Genomic DNA, 23597 nt, shown 5'->3' with positions numbered 1-23597 from the left:
AATTGATCAAGAGAAGAATTTGTTGGGGGCACACTCTGGAGTGTCGAATCCGCCTGTGTTTAAGTGAGTGCACTCTCATGTGCCCGGGAGCTGGCAGCACACAACTGGTTTTGTTGTGACCACAAGGAACAGAGGTAGCCAGAGGCTGAACAAGGAGGTTCAGTTCAGTTACCAAAACCTAAAGTCTTTTACAGAAAGATGGTGCGTGACAAGAAGAAATCTTCCACTTTATTGAATACTTTTAAAGAACTGTTCACAGATACTGCAGTTGGGCACAATTTGAACTGAGGGACAGGCTAGATTGTCTCATAGCAATAAAACCCAAGTATTTCTAGAAAACAGACTACTGCTGGAAAAACTGAAGGTGCATTGCTCAGATAAAAATCACTTCCATCCTGTGCTGCCAACAGGATTAATAGCTCTGACTGAGCTCTTTGTTTGGACATCAGCAGTCAGCTCTGCTGGTGTGCCATATCCCCTCAGGCGTCCCCCTGAGTAACACACTCCTTCAAGCCTCCTGAGCCTGAAGAAAGAGTAGGCATTTCCCTGGAGGTCTCCTGCATGTTTGCTATTCAGTTCTCCCTCAACAACGTTGAGGGAGAAAAAAAAGGACCGAAAGTGTCTCCAGTCTGTAGGGCTAAGCTTTCATTAGAATATCAGCCAGAAGAGATATCAAGGTTCATATCTTCTGGGTGAATTAGATTAAAATTTAGAAGGTTTGAAAGGTATGGTTGCCCAGTATGTCTTTGCAAAGTAATCCCTTCCCTTCAGCTGTGTTCTACGTGCAGCAGTTTTCCATGGCTTCCATGAAACCACTTCTGCACAGTCCCCCACTGGAGTTTTTTCCCATCCCTGTGGCTTTTTCCCATCCCTGTGGCACCTCCACACTTTCTCATTATGCTGAGGCCTCCCTGGGGAATCCTGCCAGCTCCACCCTATGCTCCTGAAGAGCCCCCACCTGGGTGCACTCAGTCTCCTCTTCGATTTACTTAGATTTATTTTTTTTGCATCCCAACTGAAGCTGTGGAGGACAGAACACAAAAACAATCTCCCTTGGTTTGCCAAGAGAGGGCATATTGCATATGTGGCCTTCTATTCATAAATATGTGTGTGAATTTTGGATACATTTATGTGAAGAAATCAAGAAATAGCTCAAACCGATGAATATCTAGGATTCTGACTGCCAGGCGTCTCCTTGATTGACAGGCTACCTCTGACATGAACAAATGCTGGGTAAGTATCCTAGCAATCTGACACAACACAAGTATATACATAACATGCTTGTCAACAGTAATAATGGCACTTTTACTTCATTTCTATTTTCAAAGCATTGCACAACATGAATTCATTTCCAGTGAACAGACTCACCGTACAGAGGCACAGTGGGAAAGTGGGTTATATCCAGACTCGCCCCACTCTCACGCTGGTAGAGCACAATGGCTTCCACATTGTCCTCCACCTAACCTTGTAGATCAATAATTTCAAAAAGCTGTAAATCCATCTAATTAAATTAACTTATTCCCTAACGTTTTGATACAATAAATATGTACAAGCCAGATTTCAGAGAAGCTAGGCGTGGACAAATTAAAGTCACCTATACCATTCAGGATCTCTGGATTAGCCACCTCTTTATTCCAAACTCCTGGTTTTTATACTCCAAGATGACTTCTTTACAAACTGAGATTCAGACTGGAAAGATTAGATGCAGCGCAACTGACACAGCTAAATGTTATATGAAAACACGTTTTAAACTTCCCAATTTTAAAGCTAATATTATGAATATATGTCTTCTACATCTTTTTTATTAACATAGTGTATTTGCTCATTAGTTCTATATTCTACAGCAGAGAGAAAAATAATAGTATGTTTATTATATATGGTACATAGTGGTTTAGAAATCTCTAATGATACCAATCGTTTCTGTACTGCTGACAACTAACACATTATTCCATTACAGAAATGAAGATAATAGAAACATAGTAAATACACAATACCTTGCAAAGAAAATTGTTGGCTTAGTTTGAAATGCAATAGGGCAAACGGTATTCAGAAATAATAATAACTGCAAATTTGATATGGCAATGCAAATGCCAGTGCAGTTTGGGATTTTAAGATAGCGTAAAGGTAATGAACTGTTATTAATAGTAGTGAGATTGGACTTGCCTTGTTATCAAAAGTTAATGATAAATTCAAAGCAATTCATACAATGAATTAAAGGACTTGAAAAAGTAGTACATTGGGGAAAAATAAGACAATTAAATGTGCATAACGTACTGAAAGGACGCAAGAACAGTTCCAAATAAGTATGGTGACCTCGCAGCTGAAAATGCAGCTTGCTATATACTGGTTTGCATGCATTTAAGGTTGATTTTTGCTTCCAGTAAGATTACTGGAAAGATGTGAATGAAGAACTGGAGGAGCCAGAAACAGATTCCTGGGGTGACCATGCTTTGAAAATGATCATCTATACAGACCAATGGTTCAAAACCATCTACACAGATACCCTAACAGCAGCTAACCAACCCTACTCCCCAAAACACTAGGAAGAGATATAAGCCCGAAGTATTTACTGCATAAAACTAAATTATTTATTATAAGTATACACCTTAGTATTTACTGAGACTGTTGATAATGAGTCAGCAATAATAATTCTCAGTATAGGAAAGTCATGGACCTGTTGGAACAGGTCCAGAGGAGGGCCACAAAAATGATCAGAGGGCTGGAACACCTCTCCAATGAGGAAAGGCTCGAGAAGAGAAGACTCCAGGGAGACCTTATTGCAGCCTATCAGTACTTAAAGGAGGCGTATAAGAAAGATGGGGATAAACTTTTTTGTAGGGCTTGTAGCGATAGGACAAGGGATAACAGTTTTAAACTAAAAGAAGGTAGATTTAGACTAGATAGAAGGGAGAAATTTTTTACCATGAGGATGATGAAACACTGGGACAGATTGCCCAGAGAGGTGGTAGATGCCCCATCCCTGGAAACATTCAAGGTCAGGTTGGATGGGGCTCTGAGCAACCTGATCTAGTTGCAGATGTCCCTGCCCACAGCAGGGGGGTTGGACTAGATGACCTTTGAAGGTCCCTTCCAACCCAAACTATACTATGATTCTATGATTTGTTTCTAAAAGGTTCCTGTAACTGAAGAAATCCCCCATTAAAGAAAAAATGCTCTATTTAAAATTAGGATTTTAATCATATGTATCACTGTTATTATAGCTACTTGCAAATCTTTTTGATGGCACATTCACAAGCAAAAGGGTGATCAAATACTATTAATGTATTTCCAATCTATCATAATACATATAAGCAATGAGATGTAGAAAGAAAATTTGATTTCATGCATATGAACACATCATTGTAGCAATTTTTTAAATTGGTTGACTGTTTTGTTGTAATTTTATAAAATTATATACATATTTTGACTAATCAAGAATGATCAGAAATGTGTGTGATTCAAACTGCCTATGCTGTTTCCTTTTACCTTACACGAGATATGCGTACATTATCATATTAAATCTATAAGGTCATACTTGTTCATTTTCAGAACTGCAGTGCACTGAATAGACAGGGATCAGAACCTACTATAAAGTTACAGTTCATAGGATAATGTTGATTATATTAAGGTACATGACACATGAAACAGAAAACAGGCCCTTCTCATGACTTCTTAATATTATGTTTCCTGCTAATACTTACTTTCTTTATCCTCTTGCTTTGTAAAGTGCAATGCATAGAAGAAATCTCAGATTTCAATTGTTAGAACTTATTTCCTTTACTCTTCTTTTCAATATGTATCTGCAGTTGAAACTAATTGACTAAAAATATTTTCCTTTACACAAGATCCTCATCCCACTTCTTTACTTATAGAGATTTAGGGAATAGAGTAACAAATTTTTTACATAAAAGCCAACAAAAATATTGCTATATTGTTGCATTTTCTGAAACTAGAATTTTTTCTCAAATCCCTAATATCATATTTCCCTAGAATTTTCAAATTTTCACGGATCAACAGATGCAAGAGCCCAGTCAACAGTGTTTATTACTCAATAACGTAATAAAAGGATAAAAAGGGCAATACCTGCTGACACACAAGCAATTAGAAATTTAAGAAATAAAAAAATCAAGAAGCTACAAAATTTTATTTTACTCCCAGGATGAGGAATCAAAAATTAAGAATAGACTAAAAAATGCGTTCTCTTAACCCTTTATTACTATGAAATAACACACACTGGGGACAATAGCATCAGCCTGGAAAAAAGTGTTCTTTTGTTCAATTGAAAACACCATATAAAACAGACATTGAAAAATTAAGATAAACTGAAAGTCTTCTCCCAGGAGACATAGTAAATAATATCAGTGTTGTAGAAGAGTTCATACAGAACATAATTATAAGACAACTACCATGCAACACAGTGGAGCAGCCACTATGATCAGGTATTTGTAGCATTTCTGTTTAATGCAATAAAAATGCCGGTAGCTGGTTTTGTGGGGGGTTTCTCTTCTTTAACTGATTAAACTTTTCTTATGTATTCAGCATATGTGATTTTGTTTTAAACAACAATTAAAAAAATCACACAGTCTTGACTCACTGGAAAAAAAAAATTAGTTCTTTCCCATTACTTTTAAAGTAGCCATTTAAGCAGATCTAGCTTATAAGGTGTGGAATGTCAGAACTAAATTTGCTAGTATCTTTTACTGTGAAAGCACACCTTTAAAAGTAAAATAGAGTAACTTATTTTAAAAAGTGCAATAAATACATTTTTAGCAAAGTCAAATCTAAATACTAACGCAATGTGTACTTTTGGACAAAAAGAAAACCAGAAAATTCATTTGGAAAATTCATTTTCCATTCTAACTTTTTAGTGAGACTGACCCAAGTCAGGCAGGAAGATGTTCCTCTCTACATCAGGACTGACAGCACTGTATTCCCACCTGGGAAAGCAAGCTTTAATCACTGTGCAGTTCAACACTGATCTCCCATCTCAGACAATGTCTGAGCCCCTAAGATACACAGCATTGCTGGGAGAATCACTCGAAGGCTCTCCTGTTCCTGCTCTTCAGCTTTATACCACCAGCTTAATTGGACCAAACAGAATGTGACGTTGTTAGTGTTAAAATGATAAAAATACTACACTGAAGGAAACAAAAAGATTAAAGTTAATCTGGTAGCTTTATTTTTTTTCTTCTTTCTCTCTGTTTGAACACTGAGCTGAAGGATTCTGTGAAATTCTGGAATTCATTTGTCCGAAGTTGTAAGTCACAGAATCATTCCCTAGCAGAACTTAAGGAGCTTATAATGTGTGTAGTTACAATGAGGAAACAAGTAACAAAAATGGCATGAAACATCCTTGACTCTTTCATTGTTCACCATGCAAGTCAAAAGATACATGGATATGCCAAGCTGTGAGGAGCAAGTTCCTCTTGGTGGCCCTGCTTGAGCGGGGCGGTTGGATCAGGTGACCTCCAGAGGTTCCCTCCAACCTCAACCATTCTGGGATTCTGTGACTGCTATGGCATACCATATTTTTTTGTCATGATAAATGGGCCATATAAATAATAATTCCTCAACTGATTGAAATACCTTGAATGATTTATAGATTTCAAAGGTCAAAAAGGTGTGTGTGTGTGTGTATATATATATATCTCTATCTCCAATACATGAGATTAGGCAAGAGGAGGTGGAATAAAGCTGTTTTTGAAAAGCCTTATTGACCTTTGAGATCTTATCAATATTCAATTTTTTTTAAACACAAGTTTTTGCAATGGAAAGAATTATTACACTCAAAGGTATTGCTGACATCAACTAAAAAAAAAAAATTCAAAATCATTCCCACATTTTTGAATCAGTTAAATTGAAACAAAGGTACTGAAAATACAGGACTAAAAATAGGATAACATGTCCAGTAGTAACACTGCAGAGGATTAAAAGCTTGGTGGGTTTTTTTATTTAGGCTCCATTATACTACATAGAGTTTCCAATATTGTTTATGTAGGGTCTCCACAGATCACTGTTACTCAGCTTGCATGCTAACAGCAAAAACAGCCATGAAAGATTCAGTAGCCCTGTATCAGAGGTTAAGAAAGGAGGCTGCAGTAGCAATATTTTCTTGGTCATCAACTGTAGAATTGCACGACAAGTAGACAGTTTCGGTGTTTGGCTAACAGGTAAACTAAACCTGGATAAACCAAGGAGCATAACTGAGTAGTTACTGATTTAATGCTGATCTAAAGCTAGAGGGGAAAAAAAAAAACAGCTGTCTACTGAGTCTTCTACAGTCCTACCATTAAAGCTCTGATCTGGTTAACTTCAGAGCATGAGCATCAGCTGCCTGCTTTTTTTCTGTGTGTACAAGAAGTAACCGATCATTTTTGCTAGCTGGACACTGTAAAACAGGTGTTAAAGTCAAACACGTTGTTTCAACAAACTTGGTGAAGATCAAGCTAATTTTAAGGATTTAATCAAAAAATTTTAACACTCTGATTTGTTTGACAGTGAACTAACTTCCCAAAAAGCAGAGGAAAGTGCTCTACATCTCACTTGAGATAGAATTCCTCAGTTTCTTGCTAAACTTCTTGGGTTTTTTTCTTTCTTTTTCTTCTTTTATCTGCTGGAAGCAGCAGTTCTAGGGAGCTATTACTGAAAAGCAGTGCTTCTTTCCTGATGCGTACAAACCCCAAATCTTTTAGGAAACAAATTATGTTGAATGCTACAGAGAGAGAGAGAATTTATATGCTATCACTTTGCAATTTGCTATGTAATTTTACATCCTTCTGATGATTTTTTCTGGTTCTACAGCTGTATTAGTCAGAACTTACATAAATTAGCCTTTTAATGGACAATTTGACATAAGAGTTCTATGAAAAGCATGTAGAAACACTCCTGACAATCCAGACACTTTGTTCTGACAATATTAACAACTTCTGTTAAAACCATTAGTACACAGCTGAATTGCACAGCATATGTGCTCAAGTTGTCAAGGCTTAAATTAGCAAGCCATTATGTAAGCAAATTTTAAGCATAATTTAAAGGAACTACATGACAAACACCCTATAAAAACACCTGACATACAATTAGGGAAATGTTTCCAAGTTTTCTTTCTCTCAGGGTATAAATCACTGACATTATACTAAAATGAAAGTAATTTCAGTGAAAGCCAGAGCAGAAATGTGAATCTCTAGTATTTCAGCACTGATAACCAACATTACTTTCTGCAATCACATATTACTAAGTTCAGTGAGATCAATTCTCCTATATCTATCATGTATTTTACATCCTGATTTCCTCCCTGGCGTTCTTTACGTATGTAAACAAAAAAATGAGTAAGCAAACCGCTCTGTTCTACACAACTGACATTTCTGGAAACCACGGGAAAATGGTGACAAAACTATTTTTCATTATTTGCTCTCAATGCTTTTCACTTGAAATTTGATCAAAACTTGTAATCCTAATGAAATCTGTAGAATGGTAAACCAATTACTAGGATAAATATATGGCTTAATCTGGAACATGGATCTTGCACCTAATTCTGTCATACAAATGTCATACAAATTTCACTTAGTTCAATACACCTACAGCACCTCACAAAATACTTTAATTTTGATTCAAAGAAACTGCATTCGCTCATTCAAGACTACTTTTGTACCCTAAAATGTACCTTCTTTTCTATAAGGAGAAAGAAACAGCCATAAGACTTCATGTATCAGGTGTTTACACAGGAAATGCATCTTTTTTCCTTACCTAACCAAATATTAGAAAGAAGTTTTACAGGAATGATGCAAGGAAAAAAGTAATATTTTCAGGTGTTTTTGCTCTACAAGGCTTTGGTACCACTGGAGGGAAGAACAGAGCAAACAGTGGCAGCCAGGCCGCTGGGAGGACTGAGCCAGGGCTCTGCCTGCTCCTTGCCAAACCATGGAGAAGCGCCAGCCGGACATTTTGCTGGCCTCTCCACTGCCCCAACAACCCCAATAGTTCACATCAGGGGGAAGAGTGAATGGAATGGAGAGAAGTAACTTAAATCCGTTACCATTTTGGCAATTAAAATGCTGGTGCACGGAACAGTGCTAGAAGGATCCAGAGCGAAAGTGTGGACACTCTATAAGGAACTGGTAGCATCTAGAAAACATTGTGCCTATTTAAAAGCAAGTGGTCACTCCCACCAGCTTTTCTCTAAGCACCTACATGACTTCCTTCTGAAATGCTGTCTCATGTAAAATCCTGTACTAATAATATCCTGCTTTCTTTAAAAGTACATACAAATGCTCAGTGAATAGGTTGCCACATTCACATAACATTGTTTCTGAATACCAAGGTAATATGAAGGAAGAAAAAATGTGTACTTTTTCTGTACGTCATACAACTGCCAACTGTTTTCAAATTCAATGATACTATTACTAACATTATTAACACTGAACACTCTCACTGCACAACTACATTTAAGCCTGATTTGAATAACCAAACTAGCTAACAGTCCTCTGACAACACTCCCATTAAATGTGGTCTGCCTGCAACCATATGAAAGAAGAGCAGGCTCAGGTGAGAAGTATGAAGAGCTAACTAATACTCAGAGAACATGGAAGAAGTTAAGGCACATATTTAGGTATGTGTTTTGACATATTAGAATAAGAAACACTGAAAGTTATGTGCCTCATTAGCCACTAGGATGTACCAGTTATTGCCAATTAATTTTTTAAGTGTACTGGAATCATCTCTTGATCCAACCTAGGATGCCTACTGACTCGCACTACAAGGAATCAGTGTTTTGGGATGCCCTTTATTATTTTAAATGAGGAAAGAACATATTAAGGTCTCCTCTATATTTTTGAAAAAGTCCTTAAAATATATTTGGTATTTACTTGGAAAGGTCCAGAACAGCTTCAAAGTATTACATTATCTATACCCCATTTTAAAAATACTTAGCTAGAAGCAACAGTTGCAAGGGATCTGTTAAGGACCTAGGCTACAGCCACAAGCAACCACATCACATAAATCCTTTCCTCAACTTACCAAATTTAACCTTTAAAATATTTCCTTATTATTAGGGTTATTTTTCCTTCCAATAAGTCACATTAAAAAAATTTCCCAAGGCTTTACTCTACTGACTGCAAAAATCTTTTTCCAAGCCAAGAGCATTTATGGCCAAGTTACACCCATTCAGTCTTACGTATTCACCGTCCTCTAGTTTGAAAGTTATCCTTATTGTTTAAAATTATTATAGTTCTAGATATCAATTATATTTGCTCTAGCTTTTGTCCCCTTAATGTCTCTAGTCTCTCATATGAGCAGCTCTCCATTTCTTTGATCATCCTCTGTATGACTTTGTTTGTGCCTATCACCGTTTGTATTTGTCAAAGATGGGTAACACACGGTACACAACATCCCAGGTGAGGTCTCATTAATACTAATTCTCCAACTCTACAGGAAATACCTTGAATCTAGGATAATGCTTGACTTTTCCTGGGCTTGGCACTTTGGTAACTCACACTTCATCATCCTTTCCAACTGATGCACCCCTAACTTGTAGGAACTTGGTGCATGTGCTTTAATATTAATATAATTTATTGTGGTAAAAATTCACGTGGAGAGGACAAGGCTCATATAAACATGTTTAAAAAGTCTTTACTAACATTAAACTCACCAGATAAAGAAGAGTTTGTCCCTATATGTAGATTAATCAGGAATGTTGAGCCACTGAAAATAATTAACAAATAATGTTTTTCTCATGCTGCTCTCTATAAATTATACCAATTGTTCTGCTTATAAAAGATGTTATTTGCTAAGTATGTATTAATATTTTGGAATTAATTCATTCTATATATTCCATTAGCTTTCAGACACAGGCACTGCTAAGGCAATTGTACTTTATAAAAAAGTTTCCCATGTTCTTCACACAATCAGGACTAATTTTTGGATATAAGCAGGTCAAGTGAGGTTCACCTGGATTGCTCTCCAAAACCTAGGTGGTAAATTGTACCTAGGTGGCACTTTCGGCACTTAAGAGTTTTGCTGTTTCTGGCCCTAAAGAAGACTCTGTTGCAAGCGCACTAGCCTTTTAATACACCCCAGTGGATGCATCAATGATGCACTGCTTTAGTAAGAAATCAGTATCAAGCTGGAACTTCTCTCACTGTATCCTAAGTGATTTAGATGAATAGAATAGAAAAGATCTGGAAGCCCTGGATTATTTCAGCACTTTGTTCAAAGTACCACACAGAAAACTGTGGAATGAAGCTGTAGCAAGTTATATTTCATAGCCATTAGAAAAACAACCATGCTGTCAGAACACTCCTGCCTTAGAAAAAAAAACTACTGCAATATGCAGGTGTGATAGAAATCATTTTCTCTGGGTGTTGCACAGTACTAAATTGCAGGTTACAGCTATGCTATGATGTAAGTTGGGGCATACCACCACCCCATGATACAAGTGTAACACCATCACCCACACGTCAAAAACTACATTGGATTGTCATGACTTTCCACTCGTTTCAGCTGAAGTGCCAGTGAAGCTGGCTAATTCCCACTACCTAAGACTCCCAGTTAAAATGTGGAATACCACCTTTTGCAGACCTTCCTGAGAACAGGCGGTAAGTGGACATGCACTGTTCTGCTCAAGTAGTGCCACCCCCTGCTCTGTGCACCGGGCGCAGAGAACAGGGAACTACCCTCACCTATTTCAGATGAGGCACAGGCACCAGGGGTGAATACGCCAGTAGCTGATCCTAAAAGTTTTCAGATTTTTGAAATGGTAACTACGCATTCACAAAGGATTCACTCCATATTGCTCACTATGCTTATGTCCAGTTTTAAGAGGTTACACTTTGCCTATGCATATTATCCCAAATGTAAATCAAAAGCTGATTTCACAAGAATTCCCCGAATTTCTGCTGCAGCCAGAAGTGAAACACAGCAAACCATGTAAATCAATGTAAAATTACAATTAAAATACTAAATTAGATTTCCTGAAGCTGATGGAAGGACCTTGCATGCAAAAAGTTGTGGTGGTGCATTCCTCCCCCCTCTTTTCCTCTGGGCTGCGATACGATCTCAGAACCTTCTGTTAAGCCTTAGCCATTGTGTATGAGTTGGGCAGTTAAGTGTCCCTTGGCCGTACCAAGCGCTCTTGCATGGTTAAGGTGGGGAATGACACTGATCGTACCAGGGACACGAGCTACATGATCAAGGTAGGGAACAGAAACAAGAGATAATTCGTCATCTCTGATAGCTCTGAAGCATTCCCTACCTGGATCATAGCTCAAGTGGAACAATACCACTGTTACCGTGAAACAATACCATAATTACTACCCTGGACCACCTTGGATAGTAGCCAAAATGGAAATTTACTGATGACTAAAGCCAATCATCTTGCAAACCTATAAACAGCAGTACCAAGTGAGACCCTTTGAGCTCTCCTGGAACGCAGCGGGCTGCATCCAGAATCTCCCTCTGAGTGGGACACCTCTCAGAGTTCGCAAACTCGAATTTGCGATACTCGGAAGAACACCGAGACTTGGGCTGAAACACTCCTCGGGGCTCAACCCTTTGCCCGTTGAGAAATGCCAAAGCATTTTACCTGAGTATTTCACAGGACTCGAGGGGAATTTTTAACAGGTATACCTTTATAAATTAGCTACCTCTAGGCCTTTCATTTAGCTTTGGTACCGTATTCATATGCATATATACACATTGATTGATCTAGATCTTTTTGCGCGCTTACCTGTACAGTTACTAACAAGTATAATCTGTAGTTAAGCTGTTTTAGTATTTGTAGTAACTTGACTAATTCTTTGTATAGCTGTCAAATTGATTAATGCTTAAGTATTGTTGGACTCTAAGTTGCTGCTAAACACCCTTAACCCTTTAGTCATAAACCGTTGCCCAGGTCTGAGACTAAGGGTAGATCCAGCCGCACCTAGGCTCCTCTCTGAGAAGGAGTTTAGAAAGCAAGGGGGGTCTACTCTGAACCTCGTGACTCAACGGGAGGGTTTTCTTATCCCTTTTTGTATTAGACACAAACCATTGTCCAAGTCTGAGACTAAGATTGGGTCCAGTCGGATCTTCTCTGAACCTCGTGACTCAACGGGAGGGTCCCCCTTACCCTTTTATCCTCAATCTCTGTACAAATCATTCCAACACAATCCTGATACGATTTTCCCCTGTGTATACTTAATCCATGTAATAAGTAATAGAGTGAACCTTGCCATCAAATTCTGTTAAGTCACGTTTCTATAAATTTCTATTAAAATCACCCTTTGCCAATAGCTTTGCCAGTGATTCTTTACGCGGCCTTAAAACCATTCATTCGTGACAAAAGTCAAATTGTTAACTAAAGACATTTTTATGAAATAAAGCTTTATTGTACTTTATTACCTCCTCTACTTTTTAGCCTATTAATAATTCTCAGTTCTTAATTAATTTCTTTAATTGTCTTAATTTTGTCAATAGTCTTGGGTTTCCTTGCTGGGCTATCTTTGAAGCGTATGTTCAACTAAGGGATGGGCAGGGCCTGGGTGTTAGGATTCCTGTTCTTCCCCCCTCCCCTTTGGATGATTTTAAAATTTCAGTTCAGTTTTTTACATTAATATGTTTCCCAGTTAACTAACAACATTATAATAATAAATGATAAAAAGCATGGATTCTAACCACTTTGTCCTCCTTTGGGAAAGCATCCAAGGAAGCAGAATAAAAAGAGAAAAGAAAAAAAGAAGAGAAAAAGAATAAAATAGGCAAGTATTAATAGACAGATTTCAAAGAAATACACTTCTAATAACTCTCTACAAAGAGATAAAAACATAAAATTTCAAAAAAAAGAAAAAGAGCTTTAAATAAAAAGATGACATTACTGCATATGTAGAAAACATGTTTTCCCACCTTAACCCACAGAAGCATAAACAATATAACAAACAAAAGTCAAGTTATAAATGAATGGACACTTTTCCATTTCTGTGATTTGAAATATATTTCTGTGATTTAAAATATATTCAATTTTCTTCTGAGTAAAGATAAGCTGTATCATATGCACTTTAATTAATAGTATAACGTAACATATCAAAGTAAACTATATTTTCATAGACTTGCTTTAATGACACCACCTGCAGGTGATGCAATGTAATGCATCTATTTATATTAAAATATGAATACATGAAAAATTTTGTCCAATACACCTACATAATTTTTTCAGAATGTGAATTTAATTTAATGGACTCACAAGTACTTCAGAACTACGGAAAAATAAAGATGAAATGCATTTTTTTCTGAGGTTTTTTTTTGGTTTACATGAAATTTCAGAAGCTCTGTTCAGTTGATGTTTAGCTCAAAGAAAGTGAAAAGGCCATACGCTAGTTCTGTTGTGAACATGATTATCTGCTATAAAATTCGTGACCACTTTTAACTGCATTTGTATTGATACAAGGAGCATTGATGCATTTCCCCTACAAATGACTGGCACCTTAAAGCCATATGAGAAAGTTATCTCATCTCATGATAGATAACAAAACCATTCATGCAATAAAAGGATATTTGTAAAATGTTTTATAACACACCACAGTCCTAGATGATCAGCCAAAAATAATCACTGGGTAATGGTCTTCCAAATATAGATCCTACTGCTCATGTACAAGTGAGTAGCCAGTTCCTTGTACGGGACTGACTGAACAGAGGGTATATTCGGATACCCTTCAGTTTTGTTGACAGCTACTGTAGCTAACTGCATGCGGATCAGAGGGAGAAAGACTTATCTGACCTGTCTGAAAGTAGGATACCTCATCCAGATTAAACTATAGTTTTACTTTTTAAAATAAATTTAAAATAAATTGACATAACACTCACTGTGGTAAGAAAAGTGGTTGTTTTTTTTTTAACCAAAAAAATGACTGATTTTATGTAAGAGAAATCTATAAATGTATATGAAGATGTCTATAAAAAAAGAAATCTAAAATGAAATAAGAGTTCAATAAAAATGTATCAATGTGGAGTTGTACCTGAGCAAAAGGGCTTCTTCTTTTATTCTATGAAAAACAAGTATGTTTTCTTCAAGCCATCCTTCAGTAGAACTATACACTATGTATTCTACTTTTTTAATTAACTCTGTGAATCCTAAGTATCTCCACAATCATTAAATACATTATTCATCTTTATAAACACCTCATAACAAAGTGATGAATGAAACACTTAAGTAAAATAAGCATGAAATGCCAAACTTAAGGTGAACAATCTGCAGCGTGACAATGTCAAGGAGGCTTTTTCTTAAGAGTACACATCAGAAAACTTACATTGTTTGATCGCAGAGAGACACGACCTCCACATCGAGCACAAAACTTGGTCCGGCAATAAGAGCATAAATGGCCACAACCATCTGCAAACTTTGTTTTATGACAGATTCCACATGTTGGAGCATCATCCTTGTGCTCTCCCTGGTAACGGCGGGCTTCTTCCCCTATCTTTCTTACTTGCTCTTTATAGCTTTCAAATTGTTGATGCAACCTCCTGCATAGATGAGAAAAAAGTTTATATAGCAAGAATAGGAGGAAATACTACTACTGTGTATTTCTTTCTTTCAGTTTATAACTCTATCTAATATTCTTGGCATGTTGACAATAATAAATGTACCTTATATCAAATACACACTGCCCATGGAAGACTGTATAGGAGAATGTAAAGGAAAAAATAACAGACATATGTACCCCTATTAGGTTTACTTCAAAGCTCAAGAGCAAATCATTTGACTTCACCAGAAATTGATCCAAATACAAAAAGATGGCAAAAAATGCATAGTCTTAAACAGAAGTATCTACAGAATAAAAGCAGAAATATAATTGCCTCAGCAAATTTGCATTGCTTTTTAATCATTATTTATACAGCAGGTGTAATAAAAAAAAATAAATCAATCTTCAGTTACAGTGTCACACTTCTGTTTTCAAAATCTAAATTACTAACGCATGTAACTTAAAGATTTCAACAGGCGCTCTATGATCACACTGGCCCTACAAGAATCTGTGAACAATTTTCTATGTCAAATCTATATATTAACAATCTGTAGTGTTCTCTCTTGGTGGGTGTGAGAGACTACGTAAGGTTTGCTGTCCCTCATTACAGACATTTCTTCCAGCTTAGCTGTAGGGGTATATAGGAGTATTAGCAGGTATACAGACTCCTAAGGTAAAGACAGGTGTTCAAAGAAGTAACACTTCTTCTCCAGCTGCCCCAAATAACGAACAGCCTGCCACTATGCCCACCAGCTGGCTAAGCGTCCTGCTACCCAAAAGACCCAGCTTCTGATCACGAGCACAGGGAAGAGCACTAAGCCCTCTAGCCTTCACTTCTCCTTCAATAAATCAGGAATAATAATAATTATTTAGTGATAAAATCTTTCTTATCATTATGATATTATCTCTGAGGAAAAAGATGTTCTCCTATTGGTCTCTATGAGATTTTGTTGGCAAGGATGAAGTTTCAGAGGGGAGCCAGCTAAAGGTCCAGGCACTTCCAAAAAGGGCAATCCAGCTCCTCTCCTGCTCCTGGCTGCAAGCTCTTACTGCTCCTTAGGCACTGATTTTGACATTCACCAGATCCCTGTCAGTGAGCTAACCCATGGACCTGAACCAACAGAAAATTAATTCTCTTACCAAAAAAAAAAAAAATCGTTTTCCCATCATTTTGCTTCCTGAATCACTCCATTCTGAGCAGGGCACTGGAGACCTGGGAAGAAGGTAGGACATGAGCTCCTGAAGCCAGAAGTGAAAAGGACCAGTGGACAGCAGGATCATCCTTTTTGCAGCAATGAGCAACGAGCTCAGCTCTCATGTGAAACTCACTCTGAAGCTTAATTAAAAGGATGATATTTCAATTCTTTTAACTATCTTCCTATTCATCAAATCATACAAGAAAGAAAAATTTCTGCAGGTGCACCAGGACAGCACTGCAACTTCTGACCTTTATTTTCACGAGCTTGAGCAAAGACCTCAGACGGCCTCAGTGGGAGAGTCCAGTAGGGCACATTTAACAACTCAGTCTTTTCACCATGCTATGTGGAAACTACAGGCTCCTCACCCACATTTTCAGATGTTGCTTCAAATCTACATCTCCATCAATAACATTAAAAAAATCATGAACAGATAAATAGATCATTAATAGAAACAGGGAATCTTGAGTTTAATAAATTATAACGGTAGGTGTGTTGTCTATCGAGGTCTTGATATCATAGAATCATAGAATCATTAAGGTTGGAAAAGACCTCTAAAATCATCCAGTCCAACTGTCAACCCAACACCACCATGCCCTCTAAACCATATCCCTAAGGGCCTCATCTACACGTTTTTTAAATACCTCCAGGGATGGTGACTCAACCACTGCTGTGGGCAGCCTGTTCCAAGGCCTGACCACTCTTTCAGTAAAGAAATTTTTCCTAATGTCCAATCTAAACCTCCCTTGGTGCAACTTGAGGCCATTTCCTCTCATCCTATCGCTTGTTACTTGGCAGAAGAGACCAACACCCACCTCACTACAACCTCCTTTCAGGTAGTTGTAGAGCGCGATGAGGTCTCCCCTCAGCCTCCTCTTCTCCAGACTAAACAACCCCAGTTCCCTCAGCCGCTCCTCATAAGACTTGTGCTCCAGGCCCTTCACCAGCTTCGTTGCCCTCCTCTGGACACGCTCCAGCACCTCCATGTCCTTCTTGTAGTGAGGGGCCCAAAACTGAACACAGGATTCGAGGTGCGGCCTCACCAGTGCTGAGTACAGGGGCACGATCACCTCCCTGCTCCTGCTGGCCACACTATTCCTGATACAGGCCAGGATGCCATCGGCCTTCTTGGCCACCTGGTCATCCTTCATCTCCACCTGCTTTGAGCTACCTAATCGCTTAGCATTGAGACTCACACCATTTAACTAATGTATTTCTAGTGAGACAATTCTGTGTTTCTGTGGGATTTTTTTTTTTTGTGTATGTCTGTGGTGAACTTGTTTTGACTTTTAGGATATAAGTAATCAGTGTTATTTGTATGAAATGCTGTTTTGGTGAAGTGGATATTTTTCCTTTAAGATGATATTCAAGCCTAGAAAATGATCATTCAACCTAACTAAGAGGATTCATGGTAAAATACACATATTCCATTTGGACAGGAATGTCACTGCTCGTAACTACATAAATCAACCAACTCCCACAGTGACCACACAGGCATATTCTAGTGAGGATGCAGTAACAGCAAAAGCTAAGAAGCCAAATAATCTATTCTCCCTCGCTGCAAACATGATACATTATATTTAATGCTTTATGCTAATGAAAAACTTGGCAGAAGTAGCAAACGGGTTTTTTTGTTTTGTTTTTATTTTTTACTAACCTGCTTAAAAAAACTTTGCAGTATTGAATAAGATGAGAAAAGTGGGTCAAAAGAATTAGGCAAAATACTCGAAAACCATAATACTTTTTGCCACATTATTGCATTACACATATGATTTAACTTATCTTACACAGCTGCTCACTTATAATGCATAAAAACAACTGAAGACATTCAGGAATTTGTATAAGAACCAGCTTAAAGAACACAATTAAAAAATTGAGAGGTCTATAGGTAAATTTCTTATTACGTCATATATACTACTAAAAAATGGAACCATGGAAACTAAATTCAGTTCTCCTCCACTACAGCAAGACTTAAAGCTCTGGATCTTTACTAATGGGGAAAGGGAAGATAACAGCAAGCTCTGCACCTCTTCCTGTTCTTTTCCAATTAGACAGTCTACATCCGAATTTTTTTGATCTCGTATGAAGCTTATGAAGTGTATTAACACAATGATGTTTTGCCCTTCTGCGTGCACCAAGAGGCAGATGAACGTACTAGCAACTAAGCAAAACTTAAGTGAGAGGAAATTTCATTTATTTATAAATATGTAGCACTTATTTATAGACTTCTTGTTTTCTGCATCAGTGTAAGACCAGCCTTTTTACCACAAGGGGTTCAAAACCTAGCGCTTATCTTGCATGTCATACTCCGCATTACTGGAGAAATCGTCACATTTTATCTACAGCAGGAATGGAATTGAAGAAAAGGGTTGCAGAATTCACAGAGCAGAAAGAATCTTACCCGGCCCATGGCAGGTCTGGTTCAATTATTTCTTTTGCAAGGTTTGAACCATCTTTCCCACCTTTTTGAGGAATGACAGGATCTCTGTATCTCTGGCTATTCTACAACAGCGGCAGCAAATCCCTCTCAACAGTTTTGCCTTATACAGAAGTATTATTTGCCTTATACAGAAGTATATTAAGTAAATTACTGACGGGCAATTCTGCAAAGCTTTATTCATGTCTTCATGTACTTTTTAATAAGTGTAAGCCTTGGAGGACACTCATGTCATAAGTATCTTACACACCTCAAACTTTTCAGACAGCTCATTGATATCATTAGTAGGTCAGACAAGGGACATTGAGGTAATCTGTAATATTGACTGACCAGAAAGTGGCATATCAAACCACACAGAAGTTATCATTTATGTTGTTGGGTTTTTTTAAGCTGGCTCAAGATGTATATTTATACTGCTACAATCATCTCCACTAAGGAGATATTACAATTACAATCCAAGAATGTAATTTTTGATTAACAGACTATGTTATGGCTTTGTTGCTGATTTACTTTTAAATTCCTATAGTGTATACCTATCTGAAATATCTGCATATATACTGAAGATTAAAAAGTGACAAAATGATGCACTTGCATATGTATGCTCTGTACAGATTTTCAAAAAATGCCAAAGATTTGAGTCACCTTTATGCACAGTTACATTTTAAATGATTTTTAAATGTAGGATGAAACTATTTTTTTTTACTTACTCAAAAATCCAGCAGATGGCACTACAGATTGCCTTTTCACTCTCCCAGTTCAACTCAGATTATTCAAATCTCAGAATCTTTAACATCTGATTTAACATTATAAAAATATTACGCCCTGTCATGAGTTCAAGTTGGTAGAAAAATTGCCACCTTCTAAGAGACACAGCCGTAAGTAACTATCCACCAATGGCTACCGCATATATGAAAAAAGCTCTTAGTAAAATGCAGTACTTTGCCCTGTTCACCGATGCCACGCAAACACATAATCACACAGAGCATAGACTTTTTTTTTCTTTTTTTCATAAAATCAGTGGGACTTTAACCAAGTTCTGTTCTTCAAAAAAAATAGTTCAAGAATGCAAACTCAGATTTGTTTCCACACATTTTCTTCTGCTGTAGGAGATGTACAAAAGAGTAGTAATTCATTGACATGATGGTAGGGTAATGTGTTTGCACAAAACAGCAAGACTTCTAGCACTTCTGGATATTTAATACGCCTAGATCTAAAAACCTGCAGACAAACTTCAAGCGGCTACGTTGAAGCTGTGATCTGAAAACCACTGTTCAGCAGCTCCGTAAAGCTGGAAGTACCTCAGCCTCGCCGGGTGCCCCACTGCCCTGCCAGACTTGGGGGTACCCATCTCACGCAGATGTTCCCAGAGGGAGCAGCACGGCACCTCGCTTTTGCCTCAGCCCCACTAGCACCTTAGCTGGGAAAAGCTGTCAACTTGTCATGGGTTTGGGGAATACACGCTTTAAACAACAAAGTCAAGACAGGCAACCTTAGAAAGATGCTATGGATTGTTTTGCCTGAGTAAAGGGAAACGAGGAGCTTAGGGGGAATCTAGCACGTGTTGACTGGAAGAACAGCTCAAGTTCAGTGAAGAAGTCTAGATACATCTGCTGGTTACTTCATGCATCATCACATCACATATAAATCTGTTATAAAAATTTATACCCTCTGCACAAGTAGGACAAATTAAGGTTGAATAATAAATAACATATCTAACTCTTCCAGCTCCCAAGTGCTTGACGTAGCAATGTTAATGTGTTAGCATATTTGAAGTCCAGGGTATTTTTGAATGTTTGGGGTGTGTTGCTTTTTAGCACGGGTGATACCTGGTTTGGTTGTTTTATAAAGATCAAATAACTGCTAAATGTACTCATATTGCAAAATATTGTACTTCTGAGTGAATTTGGATGTTAGTTAATATTCCTTTGCTCTTGCTATTGCTGTACTTTTTTATTCAGTGTGAATTGTCATTTTAAGAGCAGGGTATAGTATTTGTCTGTAAAAAATGCTCACCGAAGGCAAGCAAGACATAGATCTGTGTAAGTTGTGAAACAGGTAGGAACCCGATTGATCAACTAATCTTTAGAGCAAAAAAAGGCCATGTTTGTGTAAGTGGAAGCATTAATCAAAGGACTGCAAATGGAAGAGTTAACGGCTTCCATATCTTGAGGGTGTTGGGTTTTCTCCTCCACAAACTGGCAGCTTCTAGCCCCTTTGCTGTCACCTACTGTCCGACCTCTTACTTTTCTGTGACTTTACTTACCACCCATTTGACCTTTCTCTATTCACATTTCCTGTAGGTCTCGTCTCTCCTTCCTACACATTTTTAAAATAAATATATCACAATAATTATTATATACGACATCTATTATAGCACGTTCTATATCCTATAATAAAAACAACAAATATTCCTCAAAATCTCAGATTTTACCTGGCCTGAAGGTTTCTTCTTTCTCCCGTGTTCATTCAACGCACAACTATGGATCAACTCTATTATTCTCTCACTTGGTCTTCACCTGCCGCCCATGACATTTTTCACCTCACCAGCAATCACCTGAATCCTGCTGGGCATCAGCCCTTTCTCCTCCACATGCCAAGATCTCTCCTTCCTCCCTGGTTTATTGGTGCAAACTCAAATTTGACCATGCTTGTAACTCATAGGTCTGTTTCTCTACCTAACGTTTGTTGTCTTCTTTATAAACCAAAGTGTTTGGCTTAGATTATCGACTCCCATCATGGGTGACCTGTACATCAAACTCCATAAACTGAAATAGAGATCTCCTTGTATCTCCAGCAAACCTTAACCACCACCTCCGTTCTGCTTGCCACTCAGGACCAATAACTACTCTGCTACACTGGACTCACACCTATTTAGACCTTCACCTCAAAATGCTATACAAGCCTCAGAGATTAATTTTGCAACTAAAAAAAACCCAAACACCAAAGTTTAGCTAATTTCATATCCGTCCAGCTTAAACATTCAGCTATCATCAGCTCATCCCTCAATTCCTTTTCTCACCATCGCAAGCCTGTCCTGCTGATAGTCTAATCACAATCCTGCAACAAATATAATTTTATTTTACCTCCCTTTGTATTCCTCCAATGAGCCCCCTTTTCTACTGCCTAAAACACAAATGGTTTATCTTCACCTTCAAAGACTTTCACAGGCTATTTCCACCTTGCCTATCATTTCTCATTCAGTACTGAGACGATTCTGTTGGAGTTAAACTTTCAAGCAAGAATCTTTATGATTTTCCTCTTGTTGGCCCTGATGTGGGATAATTAGCAACAACACCATCCCATTATCCTCCTTCAAACACTCCTTTGCCTTGATGCCTACAAAGATCCGGACAAAAATTAGGTTACTGGTATGTTAAAACTTTTACTTACCAGGCCAGACAATACAGACTCCCCTGTCTGCTCCTATTATTTTATTATTTGCTTCATACTTACAATGCAGGCTGCCCCTGTGGCAAAGACTGCCTTTTTTTCTTCGTCCGTAAAAACCCTCACTCAGAAGGGTTATAGTCCCTGACAAGTGCTTCCAGGCAATACGGTAATACAAATCCCCAACATGATTCAGAAACTCATGAAGCCGCTTCTTTTATTTCTTTTAATAATTTTATGATTCTAGTCATTTACTTTTTGGTTTCTGACTCTCAGGCAATATACTCATACCTTCCCCACATCCATGAGGGACAAAGTGTTTTTAATGAATGTTGCTATTTTCCTATACACCCATGACGCTAGGAACCAGGAGCAGCATAACCATAAAGCATTTCATTATGAGACTCATGATAAAATTCAGACTTGGCCAAGACAAAGGCTTCACTTATAAACCTCACACAGTAGTTTAGACCCGGCCACCACCACTGGAATTAGAAGTTGTTCACATGTAACAGATACTTTTGCCCTCTATTCAAGTTATCTTAATTCCAGTTCCCTCATATAATCTCTTACCGAGCGCATACTACCTGGCAGCATCCTAACAAGACTGTACAGGCTGAGGCAAAAAAGTCCCACACCTTGCTCAGACAGTCCGCCTCCTCACCACCTCGGAGCAGAGGCACACCAGCAAAGTGGCGTGGACTGCGGCTTTACTCCCGGGGCTCTTACCTGGTGCCTTTTCACCAGCAGCAACAGTCATTGTCAAGCTAACATTTTACTAAGGGCAGGTTTTCTGCAAGCATATAAACGAGCTCATTAAATAACTTGCATAAAATGTCATTTTTCAACTTCCTGGAAGTTTCCTAATGTAGGTTACTGGAAAACTTTATTATCGTATACTTCTACTTGTTTTTTAAAAATAACCACAGCCCACAAGCAGACTTCTCCTTACACAAGTGAAGAACTGTGAGTCAGAAATGTGCAATATCCACAACAAGGAATTTACATTCCAGCTTCCCACAGTTCCTCCGAAATGACCGTTACCCTTTCTGAGGTATAAAAGAGAAACCAGATAACTAAGCAAACAACAGATAACAGTACTAAAAAAGGCATAGCTGAGGAATTCAGAAAGAAACCGTGTATATCTTGTATTAAAAAGCACTTACACGCTGAGATATATTTAGTACTGAAGGAATCAATGCCTTCTGCGGAAAAAATAATTCATGATTATCCATTCTTTGTTTAAAAACATACATTCTTATGTCACGGCTTTTATGAAAAATGCAAATAATTTAAATCAACTGTTTTTTTCTTTTTTTTTTAATTCTGAGTTCATGAAAATATGAAAACCGATACCATTGCTAAAAAGATGTTCCATTCTCCTCACGTGACTATTTCCACTACCTTAAGTAAGAGTACAGCTCCTATGCTTTAAGGTAACTGTGTGCAGAAAAGCTTATGTTCCAAAAGTTAAAGTCTTATTTTTCATTAAAAGTGTCAGTAGCAGGAGGGGTTTCGCGGTTTTTTTGGAGTGAAAATTGTTACATTTCAACAGTGAAGAATTATTTGGAATTTGAAGGTTTTAACATGCCAAAAAAATTGAAATAAGACTGAGAGGGGAGGGAGACAACACCTTTCCACCCAGTACTGCTCCGTCCCAAGTACACCTCAGGACCTAGAGCCCTTGCACTTTTGGGAACCTCTGTGCCCCCTTACTCGGCCTTTTTAAGGAGGTATAAGCCCTTCCACCCAATTGCTGTTATGAGCTGGGATCTGGAAACACATCCTTCTAGGGCAGGGCATGAGCCTTATTCATGATGCCCCAGCTGGCTTGCACAAAAACAAGGAGGAAGACCTCCAGGTCACAACACAAGCATAGAAAACACTGAAAGGGCAACACAAATCCAGAGTATAAGAAAAACAGATGAAAGATATGATCCATCCCTCCCAGGTGGAGAGGGAACTGTAAGTGATGGAGATTAGAGCAGGATGGAAGAGTCTCCAGCTGACTGTCTTAGAGAACGAGAGCCTTGTCAGAAGAGGTCACAGCAACAGAAGTCCAGCATTTTAGACCAGCCATGATAACAGGTT

At 38.0% G+C, this 23597-nt stretch overlaps 1 protein-coding gene across 2 annotated transcripts in view; it reads right to left on the bottom strand.

Annotated features, from left to right (window-relative positions):
* The window catches only part of RIMS1 (regulating synaptic membrane exocytosis 1), a 348914-nt gene that overhangs the window by 214473 nt on the left and 110844 nt on the right, over positions 1 to 23597 (bottom strand). Inside the window, exons 2-3 of one of the 2 annotated variants that reach the window (XM_075145319.1) lie at positions 14274 to 14487; positions 12646 to 12657 (exon numbers count right to left, since the gene is read on the bottom strand). In XM_075145319.1, coding sequence (XP_075001420.1) covers positions 12646 to 12657; positions 14274 to 14487 — 226 coding nt within the window. Of the gene's footprint in view, positions 1 to 12645; positions 12658 to 14269; positions 14488 to 23597 lie in introns of both variants that reach the window. The other variant, XM_075145318.1, reaches the window with a different exon arrangement.

This window comes from Calonectris borealis, chromosome 3, assembly GCF_964195595.1.
Source record: "Calonectris borealis chromosome 3, bCalBor7.hap1.2, whole genome shotgun sequence".
Taxonomy (NCBI): domain Eukaryota; kingdom Metazoa; phylum Chordata; class Aves; order Procellariiformes; family Procellariidae; genus Calonectris; species Calonectris borealis.
This window is presented reverse-complemented; position numbering and strand designations above follow the sequence as displayed.